We start from the raw sequence: 16,707 nt of genomic DNA, 5'->3' as shown, positions 1-16,707 counted from the left end.
GCCCACGCCCTGTCCTGCGCAGGGCACTGCGGCTCATCTGTGTGGGGAGAAATACTTGGCCTTTGGGGAGTTCTCACCTTTCCTAACTGTCTCTGCCCGTTTAGAAGGGTCGGCTGGGCCAGTGGGGAGGGAGGCTTTCCTTTTATAGATGCAAGTCCAAGGTCTGTACCTTTCAAATGACACCATGAAGATCACTTTGTCCCAACCATCTTAACTGCCCCCCATGCAATATGTTGTTCTTATTTTCCATGTACTCATGTTGGAAGTTCCAGTTACTATGACTGAATATCAAACTACCCCAAAACTTGGGGGTTTAAATCTGACATTTACTGGGCTCACAAGTCTGCCGTTTGCACGGGGCTGGGGCGACCAGCGCATCTCTGCTTTGCGCTGCGGTGTCAGCTGGGGCGGCTCCTCAGGAGGCTCGCTCCCTCCCATGCCTGGTGGCGATGGCTGTCAGCTGAGACCTCGGCCGGGTCTGTCACCTAAAACACCTCGATGTGGTCTCTCCATGTGGCCTGGGCCCCCTTGCAACGTGGTGGCTGGTTCCACAGGCGAATTTCCCAAGAAAGAGAACCTGCGGCGTGCAGTACTGCCTTGTGACTCAGCCCCAGGAGTCTCATTTCTGCTGCATTCGACTCTGATGCAGTCAAAAGCACTGCCCAGTTTCAAGGATATAAACTCCATCTTTGGATGGAAAGTGCCAAGGTTTTGAAAAAGCATTTGGGACCAGAAATACTGTTGTGGCCATGTTGGGAAAACCCCATTTGCCACACAAGCTGTAAAGCTTTGCTGAGTTTTCTTTCTATGGTTTATATGGTTGTATTCAAAATATATACGTATATATAATATGCATTTTTTAACTGCACCTGCACACTTTATCCTAAAATTCAGATCTGGACTTTCTTGAAGACCGTGGACAGAGTGTATTGTAACAGAGCCCTGCTCTCATTGTATGAAAGGTAGGCTTCCTTATCTCAGCTTTCTGTAAGCTTAGATGTAAGAAATATTTAAAGTTCCTTAATAAGTAAGACTCGTAGCCTCCCATCCAGATATGTACGGTCTACACTTAAATAGTATGACTTCTTACTGCCTAAACCATTCATGGCAAGTCTCCCAACTGTCTACCATTTCTACTGAATATCCGATCTCTCCTTGGAAGAGATGCTTGAATGGGAAAATAGAAATTGTTTATGAAAGCCTTTAAGAAATAGTAGAAACAAGTGTCTAAAGTATAGGAATAGGAAAATGTGACTTTCTCCCCATATCTGTGATAATACTTGCTAGTGATAGCAAGAGTGTTTGGGACCCTGTGGATTCATGAGAGTTCATAATGAAACGGTAACTTCCAGAGTCCCCAAGTTTTAACACTCCAGTCTGCTCATTCTGTTTTTTTATTCTGTTGAAATGTTGGCCGTTTTTCAGCCTAGCTGATGTTTCATCAATTGCTAGATGCCAGAAACTTGAAGGGACCTTATCATTAATGAACCCCATCTTATTCCAAGACTTCATAGAACCGTTCGTGCTCTTTAGGGAAATTCCGCACACGATGTGCGTTTCCTCCTCAAACACTGTGAGCTGATAAAGGGGTATCGACCGCCCTGCTTCCTCCTGAACAGAATGGGGATAAGCGACTCTCAGGAGTCACTGACTCAGTGGTGAGCAGCTCCCTCCAGACCCTCGTCTCCATCACACGCTGCCTTGCTGTGCTGTGTGCAACCGATTTTCATCCATCAACTACAAGGGTTGGTCTTCGGTACCAACTTTGCTTCTAAACCATGGAAGAAAGCTTTCAAATAGCTGAGGAGTTTTAAGGTTTTGATTACTTGTCTTTTACACCATTTATGTTCGCTGAAACCACATCTTGGATAAAAGAGTTCCGAGCAATTTGTTCTCTGGACCAATGATAGCAGATTCTCCCAAAGTTGGAGATTATGCCCATGAGTTGGCGGAGAGGGTGAAAAGGCAGCAGGAAAGGACAGAGAGGAAATGCAGACCCTGTGAGTGGAAGAAAGGCAGAGAGCACTGTTGTGAATTGGCTACGCTCATGTCGATCCACTTCCTTAAAGAGCTTCTCCTGTTCCTCTCAAAATTCCTGTTTTCCCCAGTCTACAAGGCGGGGATCTCATTTCACTCCTGACACAGACTGAGAAGCAATCACCGACTTCCTTGAAGCCTGTGTTTCCAGGCAGCCCTTCTTCAGTTGTTTTTTTCTGTCCTGGGACTTTACTAAAAGGCAGGAACAAAAAAGCCCTTAAAATGATCAAACACTTTTTTAAAAATTTTATTGAAGTATATAGTTGATTTACAATGTTGTGTTAATTTCTGCTGTATAACAAAGTGACTCAGTTATACACATATATATTCTTTTCCGTTATGGTTTATTACATGATATTGAATATAGTTCCCTGTGCTATATGGTAGGACCTTGCTGTTTATCCATTCTATATATAATAGCTTACATCTGCTCATCCCAAACTCCCAGTCCATCCCTCCCCGACTCCCACCCTCTTTGGCAACCACAAGTCTGTTCTCTATGTCTGTGAGTCCGTTTCTGTTTCGTAGATAAGTTCATTTGTGTCGTATATTAGATTCCACATGTAAGTGATATCATGTGGTATTTGTCTTTCCCTTTCTTACTTCACTTAGTATGATAATCTCTAGGTCCATCCATGTTGCTGCAAATGGCATTATTTCCTTCTTTTTATGCTTGAGTAATATTCCATTGTAGACATACACCACATCTTCTTTATCCATTCATCTTGTCAACGGACATTTAAGTTGTTTCCATGTCGTGGCTATTGTAAATAGTGCTGCATGTATCTTTTCAAATTAGAGTTTTTGTCTTTTCTGGATATATGCACAGGAGTGGGATTGCTGGATCACATGCAACTCTATTTTTAGTTTTTTGAGGAACCTTCATACTGTTTTCCATAGTCGTTGCACCAATTTACATTCCCGCCAACAATATAGGAGGGCTCCCTTTTCTCCACACCCTTTGAAACATTTATTATTCATAGACTTTTTAATGATGACCATTCTGACTGGTGTGAGGTGGTACCTCACTGTAGTTTTGATGTGCATTTCTCTGATTATTAGCAATGTTGAGCATCTTTTCATGTGCCTATTGGCCATCTGTATGTCTTCTTCGGAGAAATGTCTATTTAGGTCTTCTGCCCATTTTTCAATTGGGTTTTTTGTTGTTGTTGTTGTTATTGAGTTGTATGCGCTGTTCATATGTTTTGCAAATTAAGCCCTTGTCGGTCGCATCATTTGCAAATATTTCCTACCAGTCCATAGTTTGTCTTTTCGTTTTGTTAATAGTTTCCTCTGCTGTGCAAAAGCTTTAAGTTTGATTAGGTACCATTTGTTTATTTTTGCTTTCCTTTCTATTGCTCTGGGAGACTGACCTAAGAAAACATTGATAAGATTTATGTCAGAGAACGTTTTGCCTATGCTCTCTTCTAGGAGTTTTATGCTGTCGTGTATTATGTTTAAATCTTTAAGCCATTTTGAGTTTATTTTTGTGCATGGTGTGAGGGTGTGTTCTAACTTCATTGATTTACATTCAGCTGTCCAACTTTCCCAGCACCACTTGCTGAAGAGACTGTCTTTTCTCCATTGTATATTCTTGCCTCCTTTGTCATAGATTAATTGTCCAGAGGTATGTGGGTTTATTTCTGGGCTCTCTATTCTGTTCCATTGATCCATATGTCTGTTTTTATGCCAATACCACACTGTCAAAAACTTGTTTTTTATGCTGTATGGTGTAAGGTGGAACCTCTAAGAAGGTAAACAAATAGGTGGCAGAAAGCCGAGTGTGACGTGGGTCATCACAGATGCCCAGGCTGGCACAGCTCACTGTGAAGCCAAAGGGTATCTACACTGGCAGCCCACCTGCAGAAGACTGCCTGAACCCAAAGGTGCCTGAGAGTGCCGAGAGCTCCAGACCACACGGACTTTGGCAAAACCTTGAGCAAATGAATTATGCCCACCTCTCCCATCTCCCACCTCTTCCACCATCAGCAGCAGTAACATCATAGCAGTCACACCTCTGCCCTGATTTCCAGGACCCAGGTGCTAGACCTGCTCACTTAAACCTCACAGTAACCCCATGGGAAATGACCCCATCTCACAGAGGAGAAAACAGAAGCTCAGAAAGGTTAAAGGCCACACAGCTTATAAGTGGAGATATTGGAATTCCAACCCATGTCTGAATCCAAAGGCCTCCTTCTCTCCTTCTCAAAACAGCACAGAGTTAAGGCATTGCTTCCAAAGAGCCCCTTTTGTAATTTCACCTGAGAGCATGTGACATGTGTCATCACATTGACTGCATGTCTACTCTGAGAGAGCAGCGCCTGGAGGAAAGGGACCAAGAAGAGGCATGTGGTGATGTAGGAAAAAAGAAGATGGAAAGTTCTGGGTTGTGCAAGCCGTGTCGAGTGAGCAGCCTTATGCGGCACCATGGGGTGGGGTGGGGGGACCTTCTCTGAGCAGCAGAGGGTGATGCCGAAAACTCACCCTTTGTGCACTGGTGCCAAATCGAATCTTGGAGACAGAGTTGTGGGTGAAGTAGAAAAGAACAGCTTTATTGCTTTGCCAGGCAAAGGAGGACACAGCAGGCTTGTGCCTCTCAAAACCGTGTGCCCCAGCCTGGGAGGATTTGGTGAGGAGTTTTATAGCATTGGGTTAAAGGTAGGGTTGCTGATAAGGACCGGGGTGTGTGCAGGGCCTGTGCTCCTTTAATCTGGCCTCAGGGGGTCTCCTGATGAGCTTCTCTGGTTCTCAAGTTCATCAAACTGCGACCTTCTCTGGAATGAAGAACGCTTCATCAAGTAGTTAACATCTTCTATTTGTTGGGGGTTTAGTTCTGTAGAAGAGCTCAAAGATATTGTTATGCGTATCCCTTGAGGGGAACCAGGACCTGCCCCAAGGCTGCACTACTGTCTTGTAGCTGCTCCTCCCTTGTATTCTGCACCCCTCCCTTCCCTGATGAGCAACTGTTTGAACCTGCCCTTTGGAACTCAGGGAAGGTCATGGAGGCTGGAATCTGTTCCCCACAAACAAGAAACAGGGGACACTGAAAGGCTTTCGTGCCCAGGAGCCCCATAGGATCCTGCTTGGTTTCAAGGAGAGGGCTTTCTGGAGGGATTGGAGGCCAAGCTGAGAGGCACCCAGAACCTAGCTGGTTAATTTTGACCAGGGCTGGCTCCTTTAGTTTGGTTAACCAAGCACGCACTCGTCCCTGGGTGTGGTGGGGCAAAGGACAGCGGGTGGCCTCCTTAGTCCTGCAGGCTTCTCTCCACTTCCATCCAGCGCGTCAGCCTGTGGGCTCAGGCTTGCTGCTGCTGTTGCCATCTTTGAGATCATCCACCCTTTCCAGGGAGGAGGCATGGGAATTCCAATTCAGGGAACGCATCTGGAGGAAACATTAGAGCATGAAGCCTTGGCACTAGGTCGTTAGCCGAACAGAAATAACCTTGAACCTAGATTCTGCACATGAGGCTTGATGCCCTGAAGCAGACACAGTGAGGACTTCTCCTCCCTTTCCCCCTCCCACTCCGCCTTCCCCTGTCTTTCCTCCTCCCCCCTCCCCCCTCCTCTCCTCCCCTCCTCCTTTTTTCCCTCCTCCCACTTCTCTCCCTCCTCCTTTTCCTCCTCTTTTCTGTTCTTCCTGTTTTCCTTCTTTTCTTCTTCTTTCCTTTCTCTTACCCCTCCCCCTCCCTCTCTTCCTACCCCCTTCCTCCTCCTGCCCTCCCCCTCCTCCTCTCCCCTTCCCACTTCCTGTCCCAGCTTTATTGAGCTGTAACTCACATACTACACAACTCATCCATGTGAATTGTATGATTCAGTGGTATTTTGTGTATTCCCAGAGTTGTGCAGCCATCACCTCCATCAGCTGTAGAATGCTTCCTCACCCCCAGAATACACTTCAAGACTTGGCTAAGGCTCCGGACCCCTCTCCACCCCTCCCCACCTCCTCCTTGAACAGGTCTAGACACTGGGTATACAGTGACAAATAAGACACAAGTCCCCTTTTATTTAAAAAAAAATCTTTCTGCGTGACTTTCTTTAGTACTTGTAGTTGTAACCATGTATGTTAAAGTATCCCTGTAGATGGGGTGGGGGATAAATCACGAATATTTCAGAGCAAGCCTCCCGAGTCACTCTTTCCGTGGGTAGAGCATCTCTGCCTCAAAAGTTCTATATCCAGATCTTTCACAAGGAAAGGAACTTCTGATACACCATAGACACAGAAACATCTTAAAATGAATAGTAGGTTATGTACTCAAATGTTGGCCAATCAGGAAGGGTTTTTGCCTATAAGGATTCCTGCCCTCAAGAATTTAACTGTGTAATTTAAGATATACATAAAAAAATGATAATGCAAATCTTTAAGTGCTGTATCAGCTTACAGTATTACTGACCATCAACAACGGTGATTAGACTAGATCCCATTTGTTCATCCATCCATCCATTTATTCATTATTCAGTCAATACATATGGATATCTGCAATGTGTCAGACACTATTCCAGGACTAGGAGTGTATCTTACATTTTTATATTACCCACCATGCAAAGCACATAGGAAGACTCAGAAAACACTTATCATTTAATATTGAAAATGATATTTTCGGGGACTTCTCTGGTGGCCCAGTGGTTAAGACTCCACGCCCCACTGCAGGGGGGCACGGGTTCAATCCCTGGTTGGGGAACTAAGATCCTGCATGCTGCACAGTGCGGCCAAAAAAAAAAAGAAAATTCTATTTTTTGATGTCTTTCGCCACGAAAGTTTAGGAGCCAAAAAAGTAATTTTTTGCTTTTCATTTCCAAATGCTGTTTTTTGGGGGAAGCTTTTCGATCCCCTGAACTAGCCTCAGAAGATAAATGAGTAAACTTCACTACATTAATTTACTTTTCAAAATTCATCATGATTTATGCCCTATTTCATTTATTGCTCAAATAAGCAAAATGAGAACTGATTGCATGATTATTTTCAGATGTAATAAGTCCAGACAATTTTATTCTTCCTTAATCATTTTTTTTTTTTACCGATCCATCTTCACCCTGGAGATGATTCATCACAGAGCTTACCATAGATTCTTTAAAATAAATAAGTAAATAAAAAGACAGAAAAATGGGGGGAGGGCACCAACCAACCCCAAAATAAATACACAGCTTCATGCATTTTCTTTCTTATTCTCTCTCTCTCTCTCTCTCACGCACACACACATACACACACACGCGCACACACACACACACACACACCCTTCAGAATAATCCAGTCCATGATGGAAAATCATTTGATGACAATGAACCAGGTCTTGGGCTCCAGGCAGAGAGCACTGCGAGTGGTCCTCCATGTGTGAAGTCGGCATCCAGGCCCCTCTGATGGAGAAGCTTCCTCCACAGGGAGCCACATGAAAGCACAGAGGTCAGCAAATAAAGCTTCCTTGGGTTTACTTTGGTCTCTCTGAGGGTCTTTCTACTTTGTTCCTCAGTCAGTTGGAGAATTTTTTCCCCTTTGACCAAAACAGGAGATTAATCTTCAAACAAAAGTTGATCAGCTCTGTGTCCTTGAGCATATCACTTACCACTCAGGGTTTCAGTTTCCCTGAGAAATGAAAGGTTGTTAGTTTCCTGGGGCTGCAGTAACAAATTACCACAAACCCAGTGGCTTAAAACAACAGAAATTAATTTTCTCCCAGTTCTGGAAGCCAGAGGTCCGAAATCAGGGTGTCAGAGAGGTCATGCTCCCTCTGACACCGGTAGGGGCCCCGTCTCACCTCCTCCAGCTTCTGGAGGATGCACTCAGTCCTCGGTGCTCCTGGATTTGGGCGCACCGCTCTGATCTCTGCTTCCATCATCACGTGGCCTCTCCCTCTGTGTCTTTTCTTCTTCTTATGAAGACTCCAGCTGCTGGATTTGGGTTAGCCTCTCCTCCTTTTCAAGAATGACCTTATTTTAATGTGATAACGGCTGCTAAGACCCTGTTTGCAAATAAGGTCTTATTCACAGGTACTGTGTGTCAGGACTCAGTATATCTTTCGTGGGGACAGAATTTGACCCACAACATATAGCTTTGGCTACTTGACCTCTAAGATGCCTGCAGCAGGTTCCTAGTTTGCATGACTGGGGGCACTGTGGTGTCAGCACCAGAGGAGGGGGCAGAAGGGGCTTCGTTTCACTCACGTCAGCGCTGAGGACTAGTGGGATGTCTATGTGCAGACACCCTGTATGTCGACTGAGGTTTGGGGGGAGACCCAGGCTGGGGTGCGGTGTTGGTGCTCCTCAGAGTAGGAACTGAGGTTGACCATGAAGGAATCACCAGGGTGGGGAGTGTGGAACGGGAGGAGAAGGTGCGGCTGGTGGAACCCAGGACACTCACTCTGAAGGAGTAGGCAGAGGAAGAAGAGGCCACAGAAGGAGAATTTGGCAACTCGATGGTGATGGGAGATCTCAAGAGCAGCTTCAGCCCCTCAGTGAGACGGAAGCCACATTCCACTAGGTTGAGGATGGGGTCAGAGGTCAGAAAATGGCCCCGAATGGGACCTACTACCCACTGAGGTCCGGGAAAGAAGGCAAGGGGGTGGATCGTAAGTGGATGGAGATGCCGCGTCAGGTTAGGTGTGTTTTGTTTGTTCCTGCATTACGTATCTTTTGTACATAGATGGGAAGGTGCCCCCGTGGAAAGGAGTAAGAAGGAGGAGAGGATGAAGGTAGAAAGTGCAGACGGAGCAAGTCCTAGGGAGGCTGGGGCTGCATAAACGTGACTCCACAGAAAAGGGAGCTCCTATACTGGGTGGGAGTGGAGAACAGTGTGGAGGGTCCTCAGAAAACTGAAAATAGAGCTACCATAGGATCCAGCAATCCCACGCCTGGGCATATATCCAGACAAAAATTATAATTTAAAAAGACACATGCACCCCTATGTTCATAGCAGTGCTATTCACAATGGCTAAGACATGGAAGCAACCTAAATGTCCATCAACAGATGAATGGATAAAGAAGATGTGGTACATATATACAGTGGAATATTACTCAGCCATAAAAAAGAATGAAATAATGCCATTTGCAGCAACATGGATGGACCTAGAGGCTATCATACTAAGTGAAGTTAGACAGAGAAAGACAGATACCATAGGATATCACGTATATGTGGAATCTAAAATATGACACAAATGAACATATCTGTGAAAAGAAACAGACTCACAGACATAGAGAACAGACTTGTAGTTGCCAACGGGGGTGGAGTGGGGGAGGGAGGATTGGGAGTTTGGGATGAGCAGATGCGAACTATTATCTGTAGGACGGATAAACAACAAGGCCCTACTGTAGAGCACAGGGAACCATATTCAGTATCCTGTGATAAACCATCATAGAAAAGAATACGAAAAAGAAAATGTAAATATATGTATAACTGAATCACTTTGTTATACAGCAGAAATTAACACGACATTGTATATCAACTATACTTTAATAAAATAAATTTTTTTATAAAGTTACCTACAAAAACACACAGGGGAACCTTAAATGCATATTGCTAAGTGAAAGAAGCCAATGTGAAGAGACTACACTCTGTATGATTCCAACTCGATGACATTCTAGAAAAGGCAAAACTATGGAGACAGTAAAAAAAAAATTCAGTGATTTCCAGGGGCTGTAGGGGGCAGGGGGAAGGATGAGTAGGTGGAGCACAGGGGATTCGTACAGCAGGGAGACTCTTCTGACCCTGCGACTGTGGATACATGACATTGTACATTTGTCAAGACCCACAGAGCACACGAGGCTGAGAGTGAACCCTGATGTAAACTATAGAATTTAGTTAATAATAATGTATTGATATTGGTGCATCAGTTGTCACAAATGTACCACACTAGTGCAAGAAGTTCATAAGTCGGGAAACTGATGCCAGGAGAGAGGGGACATATGGGAACTCTGTAGTTTCTGCTCAGTTTTCCTGTAAACCTACAACTGCCCTGGAAAATAAGTGTTAATTTTCAAAAATAACTAATAAAGTTTTACCAAGAAGGTAAGTGGGAAGGAAAGGATTTGATGGTTCTAGGCTGGAATGGAAAGGGAGGGACAGAGGAGGAGCTGGCTTAGACAGGAGAGGGGATGCCTCATCCTCAGACCCTGGAGTGAGGATGGACAGGGACCTACATGTGTGGGCAGAGGGGACACCACTGCCTCTGGTAGCAGGGAGCTGGGGTGCTAGCTGAGCCTTCCTGGAAGCGAAGGCTGAACCTACGTTAAGAGTGAGGCCCATGAAAGACCAAGGGCAGCAGCAGGATTGGGAGGGAAGCTTCAGGCCGCAAGGCAGACATGGCAGCTGCAAGGCTGGGAAAAGGGGAAGAAGCCGGATTGGGCCTCAGACTCCTGCATGTCTGACCACCTGGGACAACCCAATGGGGAGCTCAGAGCAAAGACTGCCCATCGAGGACCCTGCACTGGGTTAAAGTATCAGGCTCCAGCGCCCCGGCCATGATCGATCGTGGGCTGGGGGCTGCCCAAGGTGAGCATGGCCTGGCTTGAAAGCTGAAGCCGACTCCTGATGTGAGCAGCTGGGAGCCGAGCCACAGGTTCTTCCTGGAAGGTGACCAGAACCGGGGGCCCCGTCCTGTCTGCCCCACAGGTGGGCCTCTGCTCAGAGGCAGTAGATAAAAGGGGATGTGAAGAGAGCAGCAAAAGATTGGAGTTGTTGTTGAGAAGAACATGCCCACCCAAGACTTGGTTGTAAGGACGATGACGGGAAGGGTTGGAGACTCCAGCTGGCTCCGTGCTTTTCTCTGCTGCTTCCAATGGTCTATGAAGGAGGTAGATTGAACATAAAGCCAAGTTGGGTGTTTGCTAGGCTTGTGAGAGGGGAGCCATTCAGTGGGAGTTGTGAGCAGAGGATGAATGACCATCAAGTGGATCATTGGAGGGGGAGTTGGAAGAGATAAGGCTGAAAGGCGCTTTTAACATGAAAGCAAAATAATCCGACCCAGTCGCAGACAGATGCCAAAACACAGGCTTATTTCATAGAAACAAATGGAAGACGTGGTTGAGAGCTGACTTCTCTATACCCAAGTTCCCACCTAATACAGAAGGGTAGGACATGCACTGGCTTGCTGGGTCCTGTGGAGTAAATTTGTCCCTATAGATGGTAGATGATTGTGCCTCTGGTTAGAATTACACCTAGATAGTGGTGCATGGTTGACTTGAGTATTTACCAGTTTACCCATGAGTAAACAAACAGGCATTTTTCAAATATCTACTAGGTAAGCACTGTGCTACCTGGTGTCAGTATCTATCATGTAATACGGTATACTGTTGAGTCATGTGATCTGTGGTCACGTGTGATCAGCCCCAGCGCATGCTCTGTGCCTCGGGAAGCTGGCACTCGGCCGCTCGACTTCTGATCCCCAGTCTGTGGTTCTTCCTGTTACTGTGCTGCCTCCACGCTGGGGACACTCGTCTGATGTATTGGTGATGAGCAGAGGGAAATGTGCATTGTCTCTAGAGAGGGTGTAAAGGTCTCCTGTGTGCAGGGGAGCAGAGGTCATAAAGCTGGAAGGTGTGCATGGCCGGGTGCTCACCCAACCTTCTGAGACACTTGATCCACTGGAGGTACCCTTTCCAGGTAGCATTTATGGAAATTGACGCTCGTTAGATTAAAGAGAAGTTAGTCTGCTGTTCCTGAATATTCTAGACACCTGCTAGAAACCATAATCTAACAAACTGAATTTCAATACTAAGTAAGGCTGTTCCTTTCTGATCTCTTACCCTGTCCTCTGTGCTTGGAAAATTCTAAATCAACTCAGGCCAGGTGAATTCATTAGACCTTCAAACCTGCAAAAGGCCGCCCCCATAACCCCTCCATCCTTACTTATTTGCTTATGCAAATGTGTGTGTTGAGTGCTGATGCTGTCTAGATATGGAAGTAATTTTTTTTTTCAATTCAATATCGAGATTACAGTATGTTGGGAGGGGAATTCTCTGTTCTTTATTTCCTATAATAATGTTTATGACCAATGAGACATAAGCTATTAAAATTCTTCGGAATTTTTTAGCTTTCTATTTTGAAGAATTTTGGGTGAAGAAAAGTTGCAAAAATAGTACCAAGAATTCTCTTCTATTCCTCAACCCACTTCTCCTACTGTCAGTGTATTTTATAATGACAAGAACAGAAAATTAACATTGGTACAATATTATTCACTCAAATTACAAACCTTATTTGCATTTGCCCAGTTTTTCTACCAGTGTCCTTTTTCTGTCTCAGGATCCCACATTCCTGTAGATGTTACTTCCCCTCAGTCCCCTCCAGGCTATGACGTTTCCTCAGTCTTTCCTCGTCTTTCATGGAAAGAAAGATCACTTTTGAAGATCACAGGTCAGCTGTTTTGGTGAGCGCCTCCATTTGGGTCTGTCTGAAGTTTTCTCATGATTGGAGTAAGGCGATGCATTTTTGGCAAAAATACTGTTACCGAGCCACCCAAGTTGGTCCCCAATAGGGGTCTCCTGCGTGGTGTCGCTGGAGCCAGTAGAAGGGGACGGAGCTCAGTTCAGAGGCAGAGGGAAGCTTTGTTCTCTGAGCGAAGACCTGCTTGGGCTCTAGAGCACGCGCTCTCCCGCCAGGCCGGGGCGGGGCTGCTCTATAGGGTCTGGCCGGGGTTCTCGGGGGCGGGGCAGCCGCGTCGCTCACGCTCCAGATCGCAAAGTGCCGGGCGCAGCGGTTCTGCACACGGCCCGCTGCCGCCATCTTGAATCGCGGTGTTATGAGCGGTGTCCGTGCACAGGGCCCTGAGCCGAAGTGTCGGGCGCAGCCGTTTTGCGGCAGAAACTCTGGTCTGAGCGGGCGAGGCCTCTGCACGCGACCCCCTGTGAGCAAGTGGAACTAGACTAAGCACAGAGGAAGGAAAGGTTAGACTTATTACCCAGATTCTGTTTTCATTCTCCGGGAGTCACTGACGGGGTTTGCCGGTGACGATACCATATGTAGGATGTTGTCTCTCAGTGCCTCTTGCTAAAGGTTCGTGATGTTGATGTGTTTCACTTCTGGGGGTGTTGAGCGGATCTCCGGGTTGAGTTGCTGTCTGCCAGGCTTCTCCCTGCACAGTTGCCATCTTCTTCCCCTTTGTGGTTGGTAAGTATCCTGCGACTGTGCAGATCTTGTTTCTCTTCAGACTTTCACCCACTGATTTTAGCATATCTCGGTGGATCTTGTCTGCAGGGTTCACCACTGTGGTGGCCGACCAAGGGTGATGCTCCGACCTTCTCCCCTTGGAATTGATTGGAATTGATTGGAATTCTCTTGTGAGGAAGAGTTGGCTCTCCCCCCACTTAGTTATATATTGGATTATTTATTTATATTAGTAAGGATTCATGGATATTTGTTTTATTCTATGGGTTAATCCAGTATTATCATTAATTATTTTTTTTGCTCAAATTATTCCAGCTTTGGCCGTGAGAGATCCCTGTAAGTGAGGTTCTGCCTTCTGTTAACAAGCTCTACCTTTTTTGAGTATTTCCTTACTTTCTGGCCCATAAGATGTTTCAGAATCATCCTGCATTTTTCTTGTTCTAGCCTGGATAAATTTCTTCTCCTACGAGCACTATTTTATTTATTTATTTTTTAATTGGAAGATGGTGCTGAGAGAGCAACATATGAGCCCACTGGGTGGGCTCGTTGTTACTGGTGGTTATTGGATCTGGTCTTCTCTATGAACAGAGCAAGGACATGTATGTATGTGTACTAACCTGTGGACTCACATATCTGGATTTTGGATCTATATGTATGTCTGTGGATGTATAGGTGAGAAATGATATCAGTGTAGTTTCAATTTGTATTTCTCTAATTTTGCCTGTGTTTGAGTACTTTTTAATACATTTGAGGACCATTTTTCTATATTTGTGAATTATCTGTTCATGTGTTTTTCTTATTTTTTTGTTCTGGTCTTTTATAACCTCCATATTTTAGAGTTATTTATGTAATAGGGATATTAGCCATTTTTCCATGGTATTTGTTATTAATATTTTCTTCCAATTTTCTATTGTTTGTGGGCTTTTTGTCATGCAAAAATTGCTTAATTTTTATGTAAGTTTACCCCTCTTTTATCACTTCTGGATTTTGAGTCATCCTTAGAAAGCCTTTCCCTCCACAAGGTTAGAGAGGAAATCACCTATGTTTACAAAAATACTTTGAAATATTAAAAACATACAAATGGTAGGATTTGTTAAAATCATTTGGAAGCTGGAATGTTAGACGCCCTTCCTCTTCTAACTGCCTGGGGACCAGCCTTCCCAGCCAACTCCTCTTGTCATGGTCACCCCTTACTCCGTACCTTATCACCCACCTTCAGGCTTCCCTGGTTTCTCCAGACCCATCTCCATGCCATCTAAAACTACCCTGGGGCTTTGCAGACTATCTTGTCTTCCCTGACACTTTTTACTCTGAAATGTATTCTGCCTTGCCCTGATAGTATTGTTAAACATTTACTTTAGAATTTTCTACTGATTTAAGCTCTGAATCAGCACATCCTTAACCATTTCACCTCCCTTCCCTTCTTGCTTCGTCTTGGTTCAAGCAACTCCTAAAATTCACCGTCTTTAAAATTCACCAAAGACCACTCAACCCTCGTCTCTCTGTAGATGAATGAGCACATTCATAGCTGTGTCCTCTGCACAAGAAGCACCATAGCCGGGTGGTAGGGAGCTCCCCTGACAGAGTCTGGCCTCTCCAGCAGGACACAGGGAGAGGCAGCATCCGAAAGAAACACAGACGTCAGTCTTTCCTACACGTGAGCACAGTGGTAGCTACAAAATATGCTGAAATATGTAATATCTATAAAAGTGTTGTTTTCTTTTTCGTTATGACTTTTATTCATTATTACCTTTATTTAAGTACATAGACAGGATTTTTTTTTAGCATGGTGTTTTGCATATCAGTAAATTAAGAATGAAAAGCGTAAGTGATGTTTGAAAGAAAAAAATCCTTCTCCCATGCTTCCTCTCACACCCTCTCACCTCAGTGTCTCTCTGTCTCTCTGTCCCTCCCTCCCTCCCTTCTTATCAACACAAACCAAAGGGTGGACTCCGTCCTGAGACCACTGGTTTTAAAAGGTCAGAATGACCTGCTTGGGAAGAAACCTATCTGCCAGGAAAGCCAACGATGGAAATATGAGTTGTGGGGACTTACTACCGCATAGCTATGCATTTCCATTTTTAATTTTGACTGTTATGGATATTTTAAAAGCTGATCTACAGACCTCTCTGCATGTTCTCTCTTGATGAATATTTACTATTGAAGTTAAGCAGTGATGGACCTATTGCAGGTTCATGTAAATTTTATATGCATATATAAATATATAATTTTATCTATCTATTTATCTGAAGAAATCTAATGGAGGCTGAAATGAGACATTTTATTTAATAACACAAGTTCCTGAAATTGATTCAGTGGAAGAAAAAGGAGTAAGTTTCAGCTGGAGGATAATATTACAGCGTCTTAAATGCTTGTTTCCCACCATTTTTCTTTGCTTGTTTTTTTTCTTTCAGGGATCCTCAAAGTCTAGATCCACCAGAAGTCAGCAACGCAAAACTTCAGTATGCAGGATGGGGCCCCAAGGGTCAACAGCTGGTAAGCAGGTCGCTTTCAGTGACCAACTTTTTGCATTGAAGTTTCCGTTTTATACACTGAATGTATCTCACTATACTCAGAATCTGTGTTTGTGTGAATTTAAGTTTTGAAAAAGTCCCCAGAACATCTGCATATGTAAATGGCCATTTCTTTTGCTTGAGAACCGTCTTGAAATTGGGAGAGCATATGCCTTGGTTCTGGTACCCTTTATCCTTAAAGCAGTCCCTGACTGGAGCTGTGTGTGTGTATGGACTATAGATGTACTGTGAATCTGAGATACACCTCGTCAGAGGGCCGCAGATGGGAACGATCAGAATCATGGAGTCATGAAAGGTTCTTCTGCTTTGCTCTTGGAGCTCTGGCTCTTTTCTTTGGCAGGTTTTATGAGAAAAGTAGATGTGCTGGCCATGGTAGAGCCGGGCTCCCTGCAAGTAGCATCTGCAGAATCCTCCACAGCTAGTGTGGCCCTCTCTGCGTTACACTGAACATCTTCGTGGATTCCCACTCAAACTGGCAAAGCTAAGATGTTTCAAGAAACTGAATGGCCAGGATGGTGTAGTGAAAAGGGGTCTGAACAACCGGTTAGAAGACAAAGGTTCTAACCCTGGGTGTTCACAAACTAGCTGCTAGGCTGCTGTCACCTGGCCCAGCTACTGAGTGAAAAATCTGGATGAGGTGACCTTGCAGGTTTGTCCCAACTCCAGCGTTACGTTTGTCTAAAACCGGATGACAGTTGTCAGTTCCGTTCAGGAGGCTGCAGAAAGTGTCTGCAGTTTGAAGATCAGGTGACATGGTGGCTGATCGTGTCACCATTTTCTTTTACATCTTTAAGCTGATTAACAAAGCTGCATTTTAAAAGCTTTCTTTTCCCAGAAAAAGCACAGAAAATGATGATTTTTTTAAAATCTTGGGGCAAGATTCTATTGGATAGGCTGCCTGCTGTCTTAGGAATTAAAACAGTTCTACTTTCCCCAATAGTACAATTATTTTTTCTTGGTTTCGTTTAATTCCATTGCCTCAAACTGATCTGAAGCAACAGGAGGGTATCGGCCACGAGGCTGCTTTAGCTGTTACCCCAGTGTTCC

General features: G+C 44.8%; 1 protein-coding gene across 1 annotated transcript in view; it reads left to right on the top strand.

The window, feature by feature from the left end:
- The window catches only part of DPP6 (dipeptidyl peptidase like 6), a 772,951-nt gene that overhangs the window by 547,859 nt on the left and 208,385 nt on the right, over positions 1 to 16,707 (top strand). Inside the window, exon 7 of the mRNA XM_060155875.1 lies at positions 15,541 to 15,622. Coding sequence (XP_060011858.1) covers positions 15,541 to 15,622 — 82 coding nt within the window. The remainder of the gene's footprint in view (positions 1 to 15,540; positions 15,623 to 16,707) is intronic.

The sequence above is a fragment of the Lagenorhynchus albirostris genome, chromosome 8, assembly GCF_949774975.1.
Source record: "Lagenorhynchus albirostris chromosome 8, mLagAlb1.1, whole genome shotgun sequence".
Lineage (NCBI taxonomy): Eukaryota > Metazoa > Chordata > Mammalia > Artiodactyla > Delphinidae > Lagenorhynchus > Lagenorhynchus albirostris.
The sequence above is the reverse complement of the archived record's forward strand: the minus strand, read 5'-3'. Positions and strand labels throughout refer to the sequence as shown.